We start from the raw sequence: 23,848 nt of genomic DNA, 5'->3' as shown, positions 1-23,848 counted from the left end.
ACGTCAGCCTTCCTGCTCCTCTGATGATGCTTGCCCTGTTGTGGTCATCCAGCTCTACACCTTGTTATCTCAGAATTAGGAAATAGGAATCTTTTGCACAGTGAAGCTGTTGAAAAAGTCAGTGTGAGGCAGAGACAAAGGCTGAGCAAGCATATCTGGGAATTTGCTTCCAATTGGGAACTCAGTGCAGAGGGGGAAAGAGGTGACTTAAATAAATATTAACTGCAAGAAGCAAACTATGCTGACAGAAGCGTTTGGTGAAAGATGTTTGGATGAGATGCTTATTCCTTCTATAAAAAACGGCTGAGCATAGTGGATACAGCAAACGCCATAGGCCCAAACAAAATCCCAGCTGTAGTGCTGAAAATCTATCCAACACAGCTGCAACAACGCATCAACTCAACAATGTGGCAAATTTACCCAGGTATGTCCTGTCCAATAAAAAGCAAGACAAATCCAATCCAGCAAATTGCCTCCAAACTCTATCCTCAGTATAAGATAACAAGGTGTGGAGCTGGATGAACACAGCAGGCCAGGCAGCAGAGGAACAGGAAAGCTGATGTTTCGGGTCTGGACCCTTCTTCAGAGAGTTGTGAATACAGCCCAGTCCATCACGCAAACCAGACTTCCATATATTGACTCCAACAATACTTCCCACTGCCACAGGAAAGCAATCAACATAATCAAAGACCCCTGCCACCTGTGTTATACTCTTTTCCACACTCTTCCACCAAGGCAGAAGATATAAAAGTTTGCATACACATACAAATAGATTTAAAAACAGCTTCTTCCCTGCTATTAGACATCTGAATGGATCTCTCAAAATTTTAAATTTAATGTTGGTCTCGCTCTCTGTGTGCCTTCGCTGCAGCCGTAATATTGTATTCTTTGCTCTGTTCTACTACCCTAATGCGCTTTGTATGTTATAATTTGCGTGTACTGCATGCATAACAAAACGTTTTACAAGTGACAATAATAAATTAAATCTATCAAAAAGGATGGTTGCAATTGCTGGAGGCCAATAATGTCAGCAAAGAATTGCAATAGGTGCTTTCCACAATCCAACAGAAAAGCAGACCACTTGATTCGTACATCAACTACCATTTTAAGCATTCCTCTCTCTACAAGTATGCAGCGATGCATACCAATTCAGAATCATTATGGCGCAGGATGAGGCTCATTGTGCCTGCACCACCACCTCAAATGAGCAACATTACCTACTGCCAATCTTCTGCTATTTCGCCTCATCATTACACACCATTTCTATCCTATGCCCTCTTGAGTGCCTGAAACAAATCCACTGCCTCCACTTTTTCGGGCAATTCATTCCATAGCCGAACTACTCACATTATGAGCAAGCTTTCTTCTCACATTACCCTTCTTTCCTTTGCACATCACTTTAAAACTATACGATATATTCTTTTCCACATCTTATAGGATACACTCCAGGAAAAAAAGGATAAGTAGAAGAGTCAGAATATGGAGTGGGATAAGTAATAAATAAGAGTAATAATAAGAAAAGCTAGAATAAGAGAAGGAGGCTAAAGTTAAGGGGAGGAGAGTATCTTTAAAATAAAGCAATTAGAAAAATCAGCAAGAAAGACAAAGTAAGTTCAAGTTTAAAACACGGCAGTTAAGGTCAGCTGAGTGAAAGATGTGACTTGTAATATGTGGAAGCTATCGTACCTAGCAGTGTCCCTGCACATTTGGCTGTCTGGAAGTGCTTCCAGCTGCAGAAACTTGAGTTTGTGTTTTGGAGCTCAAGTGACAGATAAAGATACTGTGGCACGTCCATGAGTCTGAGAGTATGTAGATAGCATGTTTAGAGAAGTGGTCACAATGCAGCTCAGGGAACTGGAGGGGGGGAGGGAATGGGTGAGCACCAGGCAGTCAAAGACAAACAGGCAGATAGTACAGGAGTCCCCTGGGATCTCGCTTACAAGTCTGTTTTCCAAATTGGAAGCTAATGAGAAAATGGAGTAGTTAGCAGAAGGCAGCATGGTTTCGTATGGGAAAGGTCATGTCTCACCAACCTCATCAAATTTTTTGAAGGATAACTGATGAGGGAAGGGATGTGGATGTAGTTTATATGGACTTCAGTAAGGCATTTGATAAAGTCCCACATGGCAGATTGGCACGAAACTAAAATCACATGGGATTTGAGGTGGGCTGGCTAGATGGATACTAAACTGGCCTGGTCTTAGAAGACAGAGGGTAGCGGTGGAAGGGTGTTTTTCAGAATGGAGACCGGTAACTCGTGGAGTTCCACTGGGATCTGTCTTAGGTTCTCTGTTGTTTGTAGTATACATAAATGATCTGGAGGAAAATGTGGGTGGTCTGATTAGTAAGTTTGCAGATGACACAAAGGTTAGTGGAGTTACTGACAGTGCCAACGATTGTGAAAGGATACAACAGGATATAGATAGATTGGTGACTTGGACACAGAAATGGCAGATGGAGTTTAATCCAGACAAAAGCGAGGTGATGCATTTTGGAGGATCAAATTTAGGTGTGAATTATACTGTTAATGGCAGAACCTTTAGGAACATTAACATACAGACGGATCTGGGTGTGCAGGTCCACAGTCCACTAGAAGTGGCAACACAGGTGGCGAACGTGATTAAGAAGGCATATTGCATGCTTGCCTTCATCAGCCAGGGCATGGAGTACAAGAGTTGGCAAAACGTGTTGCAGCTACATGAAACAAATGCAGCCTAACAAGGGGAGTATTGTGTGCAACTGTAGTCGTCACATTACCAGAAGGACGTAGGAGCTTTGGAGAAAGTGCAGAGAAGGTTCACCAGGATGTTGCCCAGTCTCGAGGGCATTGGCTATGAGGAAAGGTTGAAAAGGCTAGGATTGTTTTCACTGGAAAGACGGCGGCTGAGAGGAGATCTGATAGGGGTCTACAAAATTATGACAGGCATAGATAGGGTGGATAGTCAGGCTTTTTCCCCAGGGGGGCACAGGTTCAAGGTGAAAGGGCAAAAGTTTAAGGGAGATGTGCGAGGAAAGTTTTTCACGCAGAGAATGGTAGGAACCTGGAAAGCACTGCTAGAGCTGGTGGTGGAAGCAGGCACATTAGCGACATTTAAGAGGCATCTGGTTGGTTACATGAATAGGGAGGGAATAGAGGGATACAGAACAAATGATGGCTGGATGTTTGTTTTTCAGCTTAGTCAGAGCACGATGATCAGTGCAGGCTTGGAGGGCCAAAAGACCTGTTCCTGTGCCATACTTCTCTTTTGTGTTTTGTTTTGAGTGCGCCTAGTTCCTTAAGGGATTGCAGACAGAGCCAAGCTTCGAGCATCACAAGCAGTCTGACTATTCAGGAGGGGAGAGGAAGATAAAAGGAGCAACAATAACGTTAAGGATTCATTGGTTAGGGAACAGACAGGTATGTCCATGGTTGTCAAATGTGACTCCAGGATTGTATGGTGCCTGTCTGGTGGCAGGGTCAAAGATGTTGCAGAGCAGGTACATTCTTCCGACAGGCGGGGGTTGGGAGGAGTGGGGGTGCTGAGCACTGAGGTCTTCGCAGTGTGTTTTGCTAGTGCCATTGGGAGCGCTTCAAACTAATTTAGCAAGGGTGTAGTATAAATTATTCAGGGAAAAATAGAAAAGGAAAGAAAGACGGAGAGGTAGCAGTGTTGGTTAAGGATTGCATTGCAGTGCTGGAGAAGTAAGATGTCTCAGAGCGTTCAAGGCTGGAGTCAATTTACCCAGAGCAATGGATTAAAAAGGGTGCAATTACTTTGTTTGGTGTGGTCTACAGACCACCAACTAGTGTAAAGGATGTAGAGGAACAACCTGCAGTGAAATTTCAGAGAATTGTTTGCATGACAGAACAGTTATAACAGGGGTCTTCAATTACCCAAATGTAGCCTGGATAGTGGTAGTGTAAATGGCAGTGAGGGTCAAGTGTTCCTGGAATGTATAGGGACAGTTTCCTACAATAGTCCAACAAGGAAGGATGCATCATTGGACCTGATCCTTTGAAAGGTAGTGGGCCTAGTGAATCAAGTATCAGTGGGGGGATATTTTGGGGACAGAGATCATTGTTTCATAAGATTCAGGTTGTATTGGAGAATAACATGCAACAATACAGAGCAAAAAGAATCAATTGGCAAGCGTTGACTTCCATAGGCTAGAACAGAATTGAGCAGGATTGATTGGAACAAGAGGGTCAGGAAGGTCAGAAATTGAACCACCTTGAAGGAGTAAATGGTTTGGATACAGTTGAGGCATATTCCCTTTAATGCAAAAGGTCAATAGAAGGGTTCAAAATTAATATGGAAGTCAACGTTGAGAGATTTTTGGCACTTAATTTTAACAAGGCACAGAGACTGAATTGGAAGCATCCCAGGATTTTGACAAAAGTGAGAGCAGAAATCTCAAAATCATGGGCCATAATATTTCAGTCTTCCTTGGACTCCGGGGAAATGCTAGAACATTTCACTCGTGATTGCGTACTTCCCCATTTCTGACCTTATAATGAGCGAGGGTCACAGATGAAGCAGCTGAAGATGTTGGATGTCCTGTAGCTGAGATAAACGACCAACAAACAAAACCATCTTATGTATCAGATATGATCAGCTAAGCCTCATGGAACTGTTCCAAGCAGGGAAACAACATCTTCACAAAAGAGGGCAAAGGAACAAGCAATAGAAATAGAGCAGCAATAGCCCTTCAGCACTCACTTTTCCAGAGACTTTTCCAGATTGATGGTTTCAGTCAGTTTCTTCGACAGGTCACTAATTACAACCACTTGACTTCTGTTCTCAGCTGCTAAACAGTCAGAGGCCAAATCTTTTATTGCAAGCACAAAGCTAAAAAGAAAGAAAACAAAATGTTAAGCATTCAAGAGGAAATGATGTAAAACATTTTACAAACCATAAAAAATTTTAAGCTATAAATCCTGATCCATCAGGTTTATGGATTCTACTTATAGTCTGTGATGAATGTTTAACATGTAGATTGGATCGGAGAATGGGTCAGGTTCATGCCTCAAAATTAAACAGCTCGCCAGCATTTGCTATTAAAATTTACACAGGATCAGCAGGGAGGTGAGATTAATGACTGAATGGCCACCTTCTGTTCTGCATTATTTCAGAACTTAATTTAGTATGTTATTGGAATGCTGGTAGAAGTGTACTGCAGCAACATACTCCCCTTCAGAAAGAGCAACATTTATATTAAATATTAGAAGCGTTTATTTCATGTGAGAACCTCTTATTCTGCCTTCTCTCACACCACACTGTTCACGGATTCGGATGAAAAGATGTTGACTGAAAACATTAACACTTTCTCACTCCACAGATGCAGCCTGACTTACTGAGCATTTTCTGATTGGCCTAATGTTTGATGTGTTTGGAAATCATTGACATACTCAGTTTTAAGCACTTTCACACAGCTAACTTTATTCATTCAACAATAGTTGGCATGGATATGATGGCAATGGACAGCTTTCTGGTGCATCTTTTTGGTAAACTTTACCACCTCCAACAACAGAGAATCTACCAAATGTCTCTTTGAGTTCAACAGCATTAACATCACTGATTTCACCCACTATCCAGCAACCAGGACTTGAAGATTATCAGATCTGCCATCTCACTGAATAGCAAAGCAGACTTAATAGGGCTTGATAGATTACTGCTTCTACATGTTATCTTTTAACTTTAAGTTAAAAATCATTATTTCAACCACATTACCAGAAAGGAATGCTTGAATTCCTTAATGCATTTTGAAAACAAGCAGGATGTCTGTGAAATAGTAAGAACTGCACATGCTGGAGTCAGAGACAACACAGTGCGGAGCTGGAGGAACACAGCAGGCCAGGCAGCATCAGCGGAGCAGGAAAGTTGACATTTTGTCATATATAAAAAAAAAACATTCCCTGCAAGTCACATAACCCCCCCAACCCCGGTCAGGACTATGCATCTCACTGTTCATTTCCTGTCATTGTGTTAAAACCCTCAAAACTTCCTTCTCAGCCTCATTGTAGGTGTCTCAAGGACTACAGTAAGTGGTTCAAGAACGCAGCTCATCTCAGCCGTCTCCAGAGCAATAAGGAATAGGCAATAAATGATGATCCAGCAACAGCAACACTAACTTCCCATGAATGAATAAAAAGCCCACACAATGAGGTTAGGACAGCATGATCACAGAACAACCACACTGGGAGATCGAGACTGTAAAATGCTACAGTCATCATCATTGAAATGTAAGCAAAACATAAGATATTAGAGATTAAGATTAAGACTAACATAGAAAATAATTAAATATTCTAATAATTAGAAGCACAGAGACATCCTGTGGAGCTGGAGGAACACAGCAAGCCAGGCAGCATCAGAAGAGCAGGAAAGTTGACGTTTCAGGTCGTGATATTCTTCTGAAGAAAGGTCCTGAGCTGAAACATCCTTTCCTGCTCCTCTGATGCTGCCTGGCCTGCTGTGTTCCTCCAGCTCCGCACTGTGTTATCTCTGACTCCAGCATCGGCAGTTCTTACTATCTCTCAGACATCCTACTTGTTTTCAAAATGCATTAAGGAATTCAAGCATTCCTTTCTGGTAATGTGGTTGAAATAATGATTTTTAACTTTAGAAAATATAAACGCCTCCTTTCATCTCTTTACGCTAACCAGAAAACGGGGACATCATGGGCATAAAATGGCACTGAAATATGTATCTAAGCCCAAGCATTTAAATAGATAAAACAACAACAGGTAATTAGTCAAGTGTTGTTGAACAAACAGGCTAAGAACATACAGAATTTGAACATTTACTGGCATTGGAGGCAGTCCAGAGAAGGTTCACTGGGATGATCCCAGATATGAAGGGATTTTCTTGTCAGGAGAGGTTGAGAAGATTAGGTTTGTACTCATTGGAGTTCAGAATAATGATGAAGATTCATTTTTTTTGGGGAGGGGAGGGGTTTTTAGAAGTTGATGCTGAAAACTGCTGGCTGGCATGGTGGCAAAGTTGTCAGCACTGCTGCCTCATGACACCTGAGAGCCGGATTCAACTCCAGCCTTGGGTGATTGTCTGTATGGAGTTTGCACATTCTCCCTGTATCTGCGTGGGTTTCAGCAGGTGTTCCGGCTGCCTCCCACAGTCTAAAGATGCACAGGTTAGGTGGATTGACCATGCTAAATTATCCCGTGGTATCCAGGGATGGCAGTCTAAGTGGATTAGCCATGGTAAATGCGGGGTTAAGGGGATATGGTGGAGGAGCAGGTCTGATTGGGATGGTCTTTGGAGTTTTGGTGCAGACATGATGGGCCAAGTGACCTTTTTCAGCACTGTAGGTATTCTATGATTCTATCAAGTTGTTTTGCCTTGCGAGTGAGTCCAGAACCAGAGTGTGTAATCTCACAATAAGAGGTTGCCCATTTAAGACAGAGGAGGAGGAGGAATTTCTTCTTTCAGCAGGTAGTGCATCTGTGGAATGATTTTCCACAGAGGAATGTTGAGGATAGGTTGTTAAGTATATTCAAGGCTTAGACAGACAGATTCTTGATCAGTAAGGAAATCAAGGGTTTATGGGATAAGTCAGGAAAATGGACATGAGGGTTATCAGATCAGCCACAATCTCATTAATTAGTGGCACAGACTTGATGAGCAAAAGGCATACTTTTACTCCTACACTTAATGGTCTTATGGGATAAGGAATCCCTCCTACATCTCAAACTGTTAGTCGAACCCATGACATCCAAGAAAAAATCTCTGTGTTATTAGTTTATTAATACGACTCAAATACTCTTTTTCGACAAGCACTGAAATCCAACTGCAATCACTTTTAAGATGCTTTTCCTGGGCACTCCCTATTCCCTTGCAATGGATCAAAAAGTCAGGGCATCACCACCTTCTCAAGGGAAATAATAAGAAGCAAACACTGGTCTTACTAGTGCTGCCTATATTAATCATAGAGAGTGAATGAGTCATACAGCATAGAAACAGGCCCTTTGGCCCATCATCTCTACAATGGTCAACAAACACCAAATATACTAATCTCATTTACCTACACTTGGTACATAATCTACTATGCCCTAGCATTTTAAGTACTCATCTAGATATGTTTCTTAAATGTTACAAGAGTATCCACCTCCACCACCGTTAGGGTAAATCACAAGTTACCTTTAATTCAGCTACTTGTTAAGGAATGTCACAGACAATCAAGTACTAAAAAAATGATTTGAACATTATTGGATGCAGCAATCAAAATAAGACCCGTCAAGTAAACAAGTTAAGCCTCAAACCCAACTTGGCTACTACCCAATCAATGGTGGAATCTGGCCAGGATTTCAACCAACAGTGGTTTGTCTCTAGAAGTGTCCAGGATTCGATCCTTATGCAGTGTTGTTCTTCAAAGTTCTGATATTTGATTCTTATACAAATTTTCATCCTTTAAATCGTTATTGATGATTTTTTTAAAGTCTTTTCATTCAAATTACAGCAAGTCTGCAGCTTGCCTTCTTGTCAGAAGTAGTTTCTTTGTTCTTTGTTCCATTTGGCCTTAACTTACTGTTTGAAGACACAGGTTTCCAAGAGTTAACTCCTTAGTTTCTTATGCATGGCAATCAGTTGTCCTCGTGGCATAAAACATCCAGTTTATCAAGCAGGTGTCAAAGCAGTTTTGTTTATGTAATCTCCTCCTTTTGCCAGACATGACGAATTACTTTCAATTCCTGAATAAGTTTGTCCTTGTCCTTGTCCTTTTCTAGTTTATTTCAGGCAGAGTTATTGCTGATTCTTTCAAGCATAACAGTTGATCTTTGTTGATTCATTCAATCCATGAACAGTAAAGTTCTGAAGTCCGTAATATCATATTACTCTCTATGGCAAGTTCCATATTTATAACACGCTGGATGAAAAGCTTTTCCTCTCATCCCCTCTAAAGTCTCATCCTCCTCACCTTAAAAGTTTATTGAAATATTAAATATTTTGATCAAAATTATTTTGGATACCCTTTAGATCTGATGCCAGTACACCTCAAGGACAGAAGTCAAGGGTCTTTTGAAGCAGGAGAGATGCGGGTTTGTCAGGTATCTTTAGGGGGGCAGGGATCCTTTACTTGGGTGAGTGGTGTCCAGATTTCTTTGGGTGGCATTTAGGTGCCTTTTGGAATTGTTATTTGTGGAGAAAATTGTCTACAGAAGTCCTTAAACCCTCTTGTCCAACCATCAAGATGTACCTCAACGTGTTTTATGACTCTGCTTTTCTGAATAGCGTGTGACCTGCAGTATTGAGTTTTAAGTAATCAATCTGTGTTTTTTCTCCTGTGTGCACGGTTACTTGTGGACAATAAATGAGTTGGCATGGTGCACTGTCAGAAGCCAAGAATCAACTTTTCACTTTCAAATCTGGTAGCAATAACAAGCATAAGACCATAAGACAAAGGAGCAGAAAATAGGCCATTTGGCCCATTAAGTCTGCTCCACCATTCAATCATGGCTGATAAGTTCCTCAACCCCATTCTCCTGCTTTCTCCTCGTAACCCTTGATCCTCTTGATAATCATGAACCTATCTATCTCAGTCTGTGGCAGTGAATTCCATAGATTCACCACTCTCTGGCTGAAGAACTTTCTCCTTACTTCCGATGTAAAAGTGTCTTTCCTTTACTCTAAGGCTGTGCCCTCGGGTCCTAGTCTCTCCTACCAATTTAAGGATCTTCCCAACATCCACTCTGTCCAGGCCATTCAGTATTCTGCAAGTTTCAATTAGATCCCCCCTCATCCTTCTAAACTCCAAAGAGTATAGTCCCAGAGTCATTAAACGTTCCTCATATGTTAAGCTTTCCATTCCTGGGACGATTGTTGTGAACCTCCTCCGAACCCACTCCAGGGCCAGTACATCCTTCCTGAGATATGGTGCCCAAAACTGCACACAATACTCCAAATGTGGCCTGACCAGAGCGTTATAAAGCCTCAGGAGTACATCCCTGCTTTTATATTCAAGTTCTCTCAAAATAAATGCCAATATTGCATTCGCCTTCCTGACTACAGACTCAACTCTCAAGTGTACCTTGAGAGAATCATGGACAAGAACTCCCAAGTCTCTTTGCATTTCAGACTTCTGAATTTTCTCCCCATTTAGAGAATGCTTTTATTCTTCTTACCAAAGTGCACGGCCTCACACTTTCCCATGTGGTACTCCATCTGCCACTTCTTTGCCCACTCTCCTCACCGGTCCAAATCCTTCTGCAGCCTCCCCACCTCCTCAATACTACCTGTCCCTCCACCTATCTTTGTATCGTCTGCAAACTTAGCTAGAATGCCCACAGTTCCTTCATCTAGATCATTAATGTATAAAGTGAAAAGTTGTGGCCCTAACACTGACCCTTGCGGAACACCACTTGTCACTGGCTGCCATCCTGAGAAAGACCCTTTTATCCCCACTCTCTGCTTTCTGCCAGACAGCCAATCTTCTATCCATGCTAGCACCTTGCCTCTAACACCATGGGCCCTTATCTTACTCAGCAGCCTCCTGTGCGGCACCTTGTCAAAGGCCTTCTTGACTTCCAGGTAAATAACATCCATTGGCTCTCCTTGGTCTACCCTGCTCGTTACTTCCTCAAAAGAATTCTAGCAGATTTGTCAAGCATGACTTCCCCTTGATGAAACCAGGCTGACTTTTCCCTACTTTACCATATACTTCCAAATATTCAGAAATCTCATCCTTTACAATGGACTCCAAAATCTTACCCACGACCAAGGTTAGGCTAATCAGCCTACAATTTTCCGTCTTTTGCCTTACTCCCTTTTTAAACAGGGGTGTCACATTAGCGATCTTCCAGTCCTCTTGGACCCTCCCTGACTCGAGCGATTCCTGAAAGATCACCACTAACGCTTCCATCATCTCTTCAGCTATCTCCTTTCGAACTCTGGGGTGTAGTCCATCTGGTCCAGATGGTTTATCCATCTTCAGGTCAAATCAGTTTTACTAGCACCTTTTCCTTGGTGATGGCCACCATACTCAGCTCTGCCCGCTGACTCTCTTGAACTTTTGTGAGATTACTCGTGTCTTCCACCGTGAAGACTGACGAGAAGTAATTATTCAGTTCCTCAGCCATTTCCTTGTTCCCCACTACTATCTCTCCAGTGTCATTTTCCAATGGTCCAATGTCCACTTTTGCCTCTCTTTTGCCCTTTATATATCTAAAGAAACTCTTATAGTCTTCATTTACATTACTGGCTAGCTTACCCTCATATTTATTCTTCTCCCTTCTTATTTCTTTTTTTGTTGCTCTCTGTTGGTCTTTGTAACCTTCCAAGTCCTCTGGTTTCCCACTTCGCCACATTATATGTTTTCTCTTTTGCTCTTATGCTATCCCTGACTTCCTTAGTCAGCCATGGTTGCCTCATCCTCCCTGTACCATGCTTCTTTTTCCGAGAGATGAATTTTTGCGGTGTCTCCTGAATTACTCCCAGAAACTCCTGCCATTGCTGTTCCACTGTCTTTCCTGCTAGGCTCCTGTTCCAGTCAATTCTGCCCCGCTCCTCCCTCATACCTCTGTAGTCACCTTTATTCAGCTGCAATACCGGTTACCTCTGATTCTATCTTCTCCCTCTCAAATTGCACAGTAAATTCTATCATATTATGATCACTGCCTCCTAAGGGTTCCTTTACCTTAAGCTCCCTTACCAAGTCTGCCTCATTGCACAACACTAAATCCAGTATTGCCTGTTCCCTTGTGGGCTCCACCACGAGCTGCTCCAAAAAGCCATCTCATAGACATTCCACAAGCTCCTTTTCTTGCAATCCAATACCAACATGATTTTCCCAGTCCACCTGCATATTGAAATACCCCATGATCACTGTGACTTTGCCTTTCTTACACACCTTTTCTATCTCCTGATGTATCTTGCGCCCCAGCTCCTGACTACTGTTTGGAGGCCTGTACACAACTCCAACTATGGCTTTTTTTAACCTTTGAGGTTCCTCAATTCTACCCACACAGATTCTACACCATCTGACCCTACTTCGTTTCTTCCTATTGATTTAATTTCATTTCTCACTAATAACGCAACCCCACCCCCTCGGCCCACCCGCCTATCTTTTCATAGGACGTTATCCTTGGATATTCAGTTCCCAATCCTGATCCCCTTGCAGCCACGTCTCCGTGATGCCTACCACATCATACCTACCAATTTCGATCTGCGCCACAAGCTCATTTATGTTATTCCTTATACTGTGTGCATTTAGATATAACACCTTCAGTCCGGTATTAACCCTCCTTCTTCTCATTTTCATTTGTTTTTCCAGTGTTTGATTGCTGCCTTTTCCAAACACTCTGTCCTATTTGTGTCTGTGCTGGAGACTTTAATAATCTCTCCTGAGTTCTCCTTCCCTGTCATTTCTTTGATATTTTTCAACGTAGTTGAATCCACTACTACAGAGGTTAGCCTGCTGCTTTGTTTCCCACTGGGGCAAGTTTCACCATTCCCTTCCCCCCCAAGCAGTTTGAGAACAGATATTGAAAAGCCAAAGAACAATAAAGCTCACTCTTCTTTCTTCCAAATCTATAAAACCCTAACTCACAGATTCAAGGCTGAGGCCAGTTCTGGGGTGGCTCTTCCAGTGCAACTTTGAAAATGATATTCCAGATAGAAGGATGCCTTTAGCTGAATTCCCAGTGCATGCTCCCAACAGGGAAGGCATTGCCAACTAAAGCACTGTTTTATAATATTATGAAGTCTCTCCTCATAACTGAGACTTTCCATTCCAGGCAACATCCTGGTGAATCTCCTCTCCGGGGCAATCATGTCCTTCCGATGGTGTGATGACCAGAACTGCACGCAGTATTGCACCTGTGGTCTAACTAATGTTTTATAAAGCTGTAACAAGATTCCCTTGCTCGTATTTCTATGCCCAGCCAAAGGCATGCATCGTGTATACCCAGACTACCTGTGCTGATACCTTCAGGGATCTATGGACTTGCTCATACAAGGTCCCTTTGTTCCTCAGTACTCCCTGGGACCATCATTCATCGTGTATATCCTTCCCTTACATTAGATCTCTCAAAATGCATCGCCTCACACTTATCAAGATTAAATTCCATATGCCATTGCTCTGCCCAATTTACAAGCTGATCAATATCAGACTGTAGCCAGAGACTACCCTCCACAGTATCAACATCACCACCCAATTCTTGTCATCTGCAAAGCCACTAATGAAATCTTCTACATTCACATCCAGGTCATTAACGTACATAAACAGCATGAGTCCCAGCACTGATCCCCGTGGTACACTATCAGTCACAGGCTTCCAATCACAAAAACAACCCTTCGCCATCACCCTTTGCCTCCAATTTGCAAGCCAATTTTGGATCTGCTTGTTTGCCACTGTGCCTTGGATCCCATTGGCTCATCTTTTAGACCAGCTTTCCATGTGGACCTTGTCAAAGGCCTTACTGAAGTCCATGCAAACCGCATCAACTGCTCTGCTCTCAAAATATTTAGCTGGCTTTTTAAACTCTCAATTAAATTAGTCAGACAGGATCTCCCTCCAACAAATCCATGTTGACTATCTCTGCCTTTGATTAATCTTGTCCCTCAATTTTTTCATCAACCCACCACTGTCATCGAACTAACTGGCCTGTGATTACCTGGCCATTCGCCACTGCCCGTCTTGAACAAAGGAACATTACTTACCCTCCAGTCTTTTGGCACTTCGCCTGGGGTCTGCAAAATATTAAATATCTTAGACCGAACCCAAGCAATCTCCTCCCTTGCCTCCCAAACCATCCTGGGACACATTTCATCAGGCTTTGGGGATTTATATGCCTTTATGCCTACTAAAATATCTAATACCTTATTGATCTTAAAATGCTCTAGAAACTCACCATCTTTCCCTAGTAATCCTCTTGCTCTTAACACACCTTGTCTTATTCACTCATGGGACATGGGCGTCACTGGCTGTCCAGCATTTATTGCCCGTTCCTAATTGTCCTTGAGAAGGTAGTGATGAGTTGCCTTCTTATACCGCTGCAGTCCATAGGGTGTAGGTTGATCCAGAACGCCCTTAGGGAGAGAATTCCAGAAATTTGACCCAGTGACAGTGAAGGGATAGCGATATATTTCCAAGTCAGGATGTGAGTGGCTTGGAGGGGAGTTTACAGGTGGTGTTCCCATGTATCTGCTACCTTTGTCCTTCTGGATGGAAGTTGTCATGGGTTTTGCAGGTGCTGTCGAAGGAGCCTTGGGGAATTTTTTGCAGTGCATCTTGTGAATATCCATCAGTGATCAAGACAATGGATATCTGTGGATGTGATGGTAATCAAACAGGCTGCTTTGTCCTCAATGGTGTCAAGCTTCTTGAGTATTGTTGGAGCTACACCTATCCAGGCAAGTGGAAATATTCCATCATGATCCTGACTTGTACCTTGTAAATGATGGACATGCTTTGGAGAGTCAGGAGGTGAGTTACTTCCTAAGTATTCCTAGATTCTGACCTGGTCTTGTAGCCACTGTGTTTATGTGGTGAGTTCAGTTGAGTTCCTGATCATTGGTAACCCCAAGGACGTTGGTAGTGCAGTATTCAGGGTCGGTAACATAGTTGAATGTCTAGAAGTGGTGGTTAGATCATCTTGGATTGGAGATGGTTATTGCCTGGCATTTGTGTAGCACAAATGTTACTTGCCACTTGTCAGCCCAAGCCTGGATATTGTCCAGACCTTGTTGCATTTGAACATGGACTGTTTCAGTATCTAAGGAATCGCAAATGGTGCTAGACATTGTAAAATCATTGGCGAACATTCTCACCTTATGAAGGAGGGAAGGTTGTCAGTGATGAAGCCGCTGAAGATGATTAGGCCTAGGTCACCATCCTAAGATGTCCAGGAGCTGAGATGACTGACCTCTAACAATCACAACATGCTTCCTATGTTTGCTCCAATACCCAATGATTCCAGTTTTGCTGGGGCTCCTGGATGCCACACTTGGTGAAAGGCAGCCTTCATGTCAAGTGTGGTCACACAGTCACCTCATCTCTGAAATTCAGCTCTTTTATCCATGATTGAACCAAGACTGAAATGAGTTCAGGAGCTGAGTGACCCTGGCGGAACCAAAATTGGGCACACTTAGCAGGTACTGTTTAATGGCACTGTTGATGTCAATTTACTGTTGATTGACAGTAGATTGATGGGCCAGTGGCCAGTTTGGATTTGTGCTGCATTTTGTGTACAGGACATATCTGGACAACTTTCCACATTGTCAGGTGGATGCCAGAGTTGTAACTGTACTGGAAGAGCTTGGCTAGGGGAGCAACAAATTCTTCAGCACCGGTCACAGGTGACGCCCTGGAAGACTGGTGGGTAGCAAATGTTGAGCCCTTATTCAAGAAGGACTACAAAGAAAAACCTGGGCACTACAGACCAATAAGCCAAACAGCTGTGGTAGATAGGTTACTTGAAATGATTCTGAGGGATAAGATGCACATGCATTTGGAAAGACAGGGTTTGATTAGGAGTAGTCCACATGGCTTTGTGTGTGGAGATCATGACTCACAAATTTGTTAGTTCTTTGATGAAGTGACCAGGAAGGTTGATGAAGACAGGCTGGTAGGTGTAGTCGAGATGGATTTCAGAAAGGCCTTTGATAAGATTCCACATGGTAGGCTGCTCTGAAAGGTTAGATCACATGGAATCCAGGGAGAGCCGGCAAATTGGATTCACAATTGGCTTCGTAGGAGGAAGCAAAGAGTAATAGTGGAAGGATGTTTGTCGGACTGGAGGCCTGTGACTAGTGGTGTGCCTCAGGGGTCAGTGCTGGGCCCATTGCTCTTTGTTATCAACATCAATGATTTGGATGAAAATATACAAGACATGATTCACAAGCTTCACTTCACAAGCATCAAAATCTCCCCTCCCCTAACCGCATCCCAAAACCAGCCCAGCTCGTCCCCGCCTCCCTAACCTGTCCGTCCTTTCTCCCACCTATCCACTCCTCCCACCTCAACCCCCACCCCCACCTCCTACCTACCAGCCTCCATCCCTGCCTCCTTGACCTGTCCATCTTCCCTGGACTGACCAACCCCCACCTACACTCACCTTTACTGGCTCCATCCCCGCCTCCTTGACCTGTCCGTCTCCTCTCCACCTATCTGCTTCTTTATCCATCTTTCATCCGCCCACCCCTCTCTCTCTATTTATTTCAGAATCCCCTTCCCCTTCCCCATTTCTGAAGAAGGGTCCAGACCTGAAACATCCTGCTCTTCTGATGCTGCTTGGCCTGCTTTGTTCATCCAGCTCTATACCTTGTTATCTCAAGGCATGATTAATAAGTTTGCAGATGACACTAAAATAGGCGGTATCGTGGACAGTGAGGAAGGTTACCAGAAATTGCAGCAGGATCTTGATCAGCAGGGGAAGTGGGCCAAAAAATGGTGAAAGGTGTTTATGAAAGTTAAGTGTGAGGTGTTGCAAATTGGAAAGTCAAACCAAGGTAGGAGCTTCAAGATGAATGGTAGGGCCTTAAGGTGCGTAGTGGAACAGAGGGACCTTGGAGCTCAGGTGCATGGTTCTCAGAAAGTGGAGTCACAGGTAGACAGCGCAGTGAAGAAAGCTTTTGCCACACTGGCCTTCAGTCAGGGCATTGAGTACAGAAGTTGGGAAGTTATGTTGCTATTGTACAGGACATCAGTGAGGCCGCACTTGGAGTATTGTGTTCAGTTTTGGTCACCTTGTTATTGGAAGGATGTTATTAACCTGGAAAGACTGTAGAGGAGATTTACAAGGATGTTGCCAGGACTCAAGGAACTGAGTTATAGGGAGAGATTGGACAGGCTAGGAGTTTTTCTTTTAATTCATTACAGGATGAGGGCATCACTGGCTAGGCAGCATTTATTGCACAGAGTTCAGAGTCAACCACATTGCTGTGGGTCTGGAGTCACATGTAGGCCAGACCAGAATAGGATAGCAGATTTCCTTCCCTAAAGGGCATGAGTGAACCAGATGGATTCATTAGATTCTTAATTCCAGATATTTTATTGACTTCAAATTCCACCATCTGCTGTGGCAGGATTCGAACCCAGATCCCCAGAACATTATCTGGGTCTCTGGATTAACAGTCCAGTGATAATACCACAAGGCCATCGCCTCCCCACTAAAGGGCTGTTTTCTTTATTGTGTAGGAGACTGAGGGGGTATCTTATAGAAGTGTATAAGATCATGAGAGGCATTGATAGGGTGAACGCACTCAGTCTTTTTCCCAGGGTTGGGGAAATCAAGGACTAGAAGGCATCAGGTTATGGTAAGAGGGGAAAGAATAAACGGGAACCCAAGGGACAAGTTTTTTTTTTTAAAAACACAGAATTTGGTACATATATGAAATCGGCTGCCAGTGGAAGTGGTTGAGGTGGGTACATTAACAACATTTAAAAGGCATTTGGACAAATACGTGGATAGGAAAGGTTTAGAAGGATATGGGCCAAGTGCAGGGAAACGGGTTAGCGTGGATGGACATTTTGGTCGGCATGGACCAGTTTGGGCCGAAGAGCCTGTCTCCATGCTTTAGGACTCTATGACTCTAAGTCTTCAGTATTATTGCCAGAATGCTGTCAGGGTCCATAACCATAAACTTATTAAATGCTTTGGGTTTTCCTTAATCCTACCCGCCAGAGATATTTTGTGGCTCCTCTTTGCTCTCAATTTCTTTTTTTAAGCAACCTCTACACATTCTGTATTTCTGAAGGGCCTCCCTGTTTTTAATGCTCTTTATTAACATAGGTACTTCTTTTTCTTTCTCAAAATCTTGATATCCTTTGACACCCAGGGTCCCTTGGACTTGCTGCCCACTCCTATTTCCTAGTTTGGTCAGCATGAACTTGCTGAGTTTCAGGTTTTGAGAGGGTCATTCTTAGCACTTTCATGTTATTGGTGCTGAATTCCTAAATCACAACAGCAAGATCAATTAACATGCACAGCTTGAGATATATGGTCACTTTTATTAAAAATTCATTCACGGGATGTGGACATTGCTAGTTGCCCAGAAGGCAATTAAGAGTCAACAACATTTCTGTGGGTTTGGAATCACACGTAGTCCAGACCAGGTAAGGATGGCAGATTTCCTTCCCTGAAGGACAATGATTTATATCACATTAATGAGCGTTCCCCACAAAGTCTGCATGATATGCAAATACAGAAAAGGCAGCAAAATCTTAAAACATGAGATGAATTCAATAATACAAGTGTTGAAGAGAAAGTTTGTGGACTTAACATCAACTCAAATCAGGTACCATCAGAAATTCAACCTGGAGGTCATCGAATAATTGCTTACCAATTCATTTTACCTTCTAATTCAATGGCTTTGGATCTACAATAAAGATTCTCAATTAAAAAGTACATGCATAAGATAAAGATGTTGACCTCAAAAGTTAGATGGTGTTTTCAGAATCTCATAAGGCATACAGTAAACAAATCCAGAAACAATCTGGAATTAAGAGTCTCATCTAATGATAGCCATGAAACCAGTCGCCGGAAAAACCCACCTGCTTCACCAATGTCCATTAGGGAAAGAAACTGCCATCCTTACCTGGTCTGGACTACACGCAACTCTAGACACACAGCAGTGTGGTTGACTCTCAGGGATGGGCAATAAATGCAGGCCTAGCCAGTGACGCAATCATCCTGTTAATGAATTTTTTTAAAAATCCACAAAACCTTAAAACCCTGAAAGGTTGGCTACAACAAAGCGAGTTACACAGCTTCTTCACATCATGTGATGCTGCCACCTCTGTACCTTTGTCACATTTCATTGAGCTGATACAGTTAAAAGAGACAGAAGTTAAACATCAGGAGGCAGGAAGGAAAGCAAATAATGCAGAGTTGTAATTTGTAATGCACTGCCTTAATGTGTGGTGGAAGCAGATTTGATAACAAGCTTCAAAAAGGGAACTGGATAAACAATGAGGAAATACTGTGTTCTGAGGAAGGGTCATTGGACCAGAAACATTAAGAACATAACATAAGAACATAAGAACTAGGAGCAGGAGTAGGCCATCTGGCCCCCTCGAGCCTGCCCCGCCATTTAATAAGATCATGGCTGATCTTTTTGAGACTCAGCTCCACTTACCCGCCCGCTCACCATAGCCCTTAATTCCTTTACTGTTCAAAAATTTATCCAGCCTTGCCTTAAAAACATTCAGCGAGGTAGCTTCAACCGCTTCACTGGGCAGGGAATTCCACAGATTCACAACCCTTTGGGTGAAGAAGTTCCTCCTGACATCAGTCCTACATCTGCTTCCCTTTATTTTGAGGCGATGCCCTCTAGTCTTAGTTTCACCTGCTAGCGGAAACAATCTCCCTGCCTCCACCTTATCTATTCCCTTCATAATCTTACATGTTTCTATAAGATCTCCCCTCATTCTTCTGAATTCCAATGAGTATAATCCCAGCCTACTCAGTCTCTCCTCATAATCCAACCCTCTCAACTCTGGAATCAACCGAGTGAATCTCCTCTGCATCCCCTCCTGTGCTAGTATATCCCTTCTCAAGTAAGGAGACCAAAACTGCACACAGTACTCCAGTTGTGGCCTCACCAGGACCCTTTACAGCTGCAGCATAGTCTCCCTGTTTTTAAACTTCATCCCTGATAACTCTGATTTCTCTCCACAGATGCTGCCAGACCTGCTGTACTTTTCCAGCAATTTCTATTTTTGTTTCTCATTTCCAGCATCCACAGTTCTTTCAGTTTTTATTTAGAGAAATATTTTGTTGGGCTATAGGTAAAGGCATTGGTGTGTGGGACTAATTGGACTCCCTTCCAACAAACTGAAGCAGACATGGCCGGCAAAATAACCCCCTTCTGTGCTGCATCATTCTAAGAAAGAAAAAGCATATTCCAGTAACATTTTTATCGTTGGTATACAAGTCACACAACAGTAATGGTCACACCTAGAGTCAATATTTAAACTCCTTGATGAGTTTGAGTGAGTGGGTCAGCTATACACGAGGAAAGGTTTTATAGTTTCTCTATTGTGTTGAAGTAATGGATCTGAACCAATGTTGACTTGGCTCAGTTCTGTTGATTTAGGAATAAGGAAAACACATCACTACAGGCACTGCTTGATCTGTTTCATTTGTCAGAGTCATACAGCACGGAAACAGACTCTTCAGTCCAACTCTTTCACACCAACCAAGTTTTCCAAATTAAACTAGTCCCACTACCCCATGTTTGGACTATATCCCTCTAAACCTTTTCCATTTATGTACCTGTGCTGGTTCACCACGAAGAGGGACATCAACAAACACATGGAGCTAGACCCTATATATACACTCCACTGCAAAGGAAAACCTGATGGGAGGTAATCCAGCTCAACGGACACCAGAATTTAAATACCAGGCAGGAAAACACAACAGCGTTTCATCGGAGGCTGCTATTACCCAGCAGGGTAATAAAACATCTGTGGAACAACAAACCAGCCCAGCGAGCCAACCAACCATAACATCCACAACCGGAGTTACAAATCTACTCAAAAACCTTATAGTCTTTGAGTATGTTTAAATTAGAGATTGACAGATTTCTAATTACGTGCTATATAGGGTTATAGGATGGATGAGCAAAAGGCACTGAAATATTAGATCAGCCATGACTGTATTGAATGGCAAGGCAGGTTTGACAGGCCAAATGGCCTACACTTGTTCCTAGGTCTCTTGTTCCCATGTTTCTTGTTCCTATGACACATAGCCTGGGGAAAATGCTTTCTTGAAATATGAATTCAAGTATACCCAAGTGAAGAGTGAAGAAAAATATTGCCATGGTTCTCATTCCCAATTATTGATCACTCAAGAGGACAGAATTGAGCCTGACAGCAATGCAGTCTATACTAGAGCAGGCCACAGAGGCTCACTGTCAAAACTTGTGAACAAGTATCATGTAGGCCAGAAGATGATTGGTGGCCGAGAGCCATACTGTACTGTAATGTTGATGCATGTCAGCACAAGGGATGGATGGGGATCCGTAATATTTCATGCAAACAGAACATATGATAATCAGTAGCTTGTGATTAACAACTGTAACATTAGTAATAATTCTGCATGTCTGTAGATCCCAATCAAATAGTCCATCTTGATTATTTTGATCACACTTGTATTTCCAAGAACTCAATGACACAAACATGGCCTGCAGAAATGGGTCAAAGGCAGACTGAACTTTATTAATAGTCCTCAAAGTAACACCAACGCATTTCACTTATTTATATCCTACTTGCCCTATCGCACAAGTTATAGTTGCCATTTCAAGTTCTTTCTCAGTCTGTTTCAAGCAAAGGTTTCAAAACATGCTACTGTTTGCTTACAATATCTATCAAACAATTACCTGGTTTGAGAGGTATCTTTTAGGTCCAAGGCAAGGCTGCTATTCACCAGATTTTTCAGACAGCTGGATCCATTACTGGAGAGACTAGTGGAGGACAAACCCACACTCTCCATAATGAAACCCTGCAAGTAGTCAGCTGAGAAGATAGAGAAAAGTAAACTTTAACTTAAGTTTCATGTCAATTACCCCATTTCTTTGTCAAAAATTTACAATCAGCATTTGAGTCTGGGTATGAACAATCCAAGTACTCAGACATGTGTAAATGGGTTTGAAATAGATGAGAAACAGAGCAGCTTACGTCAAGGAAGCAATTTTGGATGTCAAAAAAGCTGTTAAAAATGGAAATATCAGCCTTTCATCAAAACTAAAACAAAATCAACTGAAATAATTGAATAAGTACTCTAATCTATCAGAACTCAACAACCCTCCTTTTCCAATCCACTATAACTAACAGCAAGGCAGAGCACAATCTCTAAGAAGCTTACTACCTTAGAGGGAACACAAGCCCAACCACAATGGTGAGGCAGTTAACATTGAGAACGCTCAAGAGGGCCAGAATTAGAGAGAAGTACAATGACCTCAGAAGCTTGAGGTGCTAGTGGAGATTACAGTGACAGAGTGGTGTGAGGCTATAAAGGATGGTATTCTGGGCTACAGAGGAACTTGGAGTGGGAGGGAAAAGATCCAGCTACCATAGCCCATGTAGGTACCAATCACATCAGTAGTACAGAAGTGTTGTTCCACTAGGATAAGCTTCATTTAAAACCATGCTGGGACCAGTGTCCAGACGAATTACATAACTAGGCTTACAGATAAAGCTTACAACTAATTAGCATGTGTGGTTTCAATTGGTGGGAAGTATAAAAAAGTCAAAAAAACTAGACAGCAGAGACACAGGGCAGTGAAAAAGCAAACAATAATCAAAGCATCACAGAAACTGAAAACTAAAACAGAAGAGTACAGCAGAAATTAGAACCAGAATAAATAATCAGGATAAATAGTTAAACCTTAAGCTCTTTATCTGAATGCACACAGTATTTGTAACAAATAGAATATTTTTAATTTAGCAAATAGAAATAAATGAATATGGCTTGATAGCTATTATATCGACATGGTTACAGAGAACTCATTATTCAAGCACATTCAATGTTCTGGAAAAATAGGCTAAAGGGAAAAGGAGGGAGGGTAGCATTATTAATAAAGATGATATTGGTGTTCTGCTAAGTAATGATATAGATTGTGACATGGAATCAGTTTGAGTGAAAATAAGGAATACCAAAGGAAACTAGTCACTGGTAGTTGTTAATAGGCTCCAAAGAGTTGCCCAACTGTAGAACAAAGTCTTAATCAGGAAATGGTGGATGCAAGGTCACTACAATTCTCATGGGAGATTTTAATCTTAACCTGACTGGACAAAATCAGATGGATAAGGCTAACACAGAAGACAAATTTGTAGAGTGCATCAGGGATTATTTCTTAGAGCAGTATGTAACATTTTTTGCAGCAGCAGCGGGAGCAGTGAGAGCGAGGACTAGGGACCTGCCGGGAGGTAAGTTTCCCAGTTAAAAACTTACCTCGTGCAATCAGCGGCCTCCATTTTTTGCAGCAGCAGCAGCAGCAGCAGCAGCGGGAGTGAGGACCAGGGGGCTGCCAGGAAGGTAAGTTCTTCATTTCGACAGCGGAGCCGAGTGGGAGCGGTCAAATTGCGCTCTCGGAAGTGAGTGAACTGATATATTTGGACAGCGGCTGATGTCCCTGACTCCCACGTGCAGGAAGTGTGTCCAGCTGCAGTTCTTGTTAAACCACATGACGGCTCTGCAGCTGCGTATAGACTCACTTTGGAGCATCCGCGATGCTGAGGAAGTCGTGGATAGCATGTTCAGCAAATTGGTCACACCACAAATTAGGATCGCTGAGGGAGAAAGGAAATGGGTGACCAAAAGGCAGAAAAAAAGCAAGAAGGCAGTGCAGGCGTCCCCTGCGGTCATCTCCTTCCAAAACAGGTATACCGTTTTGGTTACTGTTGGGGGAGATGGCTCACCAGGGGAAGGCAGCAGTAGCCAGGTTCATGGCACCGTGGCTGGCTCTGCTGTACAGAAGGGTGGGAAAAAGTATGGAAGGGCTATAGTCATAGGGGATTCGATTGTAAGGGGAGTAGATAGGCGGTTCTGTGGTTGAAAGCGAGACTCCTGAACGGTATGTTGCCTCCCAGGTGCATGGGTCAGGGATGTCTCTGATCGACTGCAGGACATTCTGAAGGGGGAGAGTAAACAGCCAGCTATCGTGGTGCATATAGGCACCAATGATATAGGTAAAAAATGGGTAGAGGTCCTACAAGCAGAATTTAATGAGTTAGGAGCCAAGTTAAAAAGTAGGACCTCAGAGGTAGTAATCTCAGGATTGCTACCAGTGCCACATGCTAGTCAAAGTAGAAATGAAAGAATAGGCAGGATAAACGAGTGAGCAAAAACAAAGTTGCTGGAAAAGCTCAGCAGGCCTGGCAGCATCTGTGGAGGAGAAAACAGAGTTAACGT

General features: G+C 42.8%; 1 protein-coding gene across 2 annotated transcripts in view; it reads right to left on the bottom strand.

Moving 5' to 3' along the window:
- The window catches only part of haus1 (HAUS augmin-like complex, subunit 1), a 59,370-nt gene that overhangs the window by 19,685 nt on the left and 15,837 nt on the right, over positions 1–23,848 (bottom strand). For both annotated transcript variants that reach the window (XM_048595147.1, XM_048595153.1), the window contains exons 3-4: positions 21,315–21,450; positions 4,701–4,829 (exon numbers count right to left, since the gene is read on the bottom strand). In XM_048595147.1, coding sequence (XP_048451104.1) covers positions 4,701–4,829; positions 21,315–21,450 — 265 coding nt within the window. The remainder of the gene's footprint in view (positions 1–4,700; positions 4,830–21,314; positions 21,451–23,848) is intronic.

This window comes from Rhincodon typus, chromosome 1, assembly GCF_021869965.1.
Source record: "Rhincodon typus isolate 14 chromosome 1, sRhiTyp1.1, whole genome shotgun sequence".
NCBI lineage: Eukaryota > Metazoa > Chordata > Chondrichthyes > Orectolobiformes > Rhincodontidae > Rhincodon > Rhincodon typus.
The sequence above is the reverse complement of the archived record's forward strand: the minus strand, read 5'-3'. Positions and strand labels throughout refer to the sequence as shown.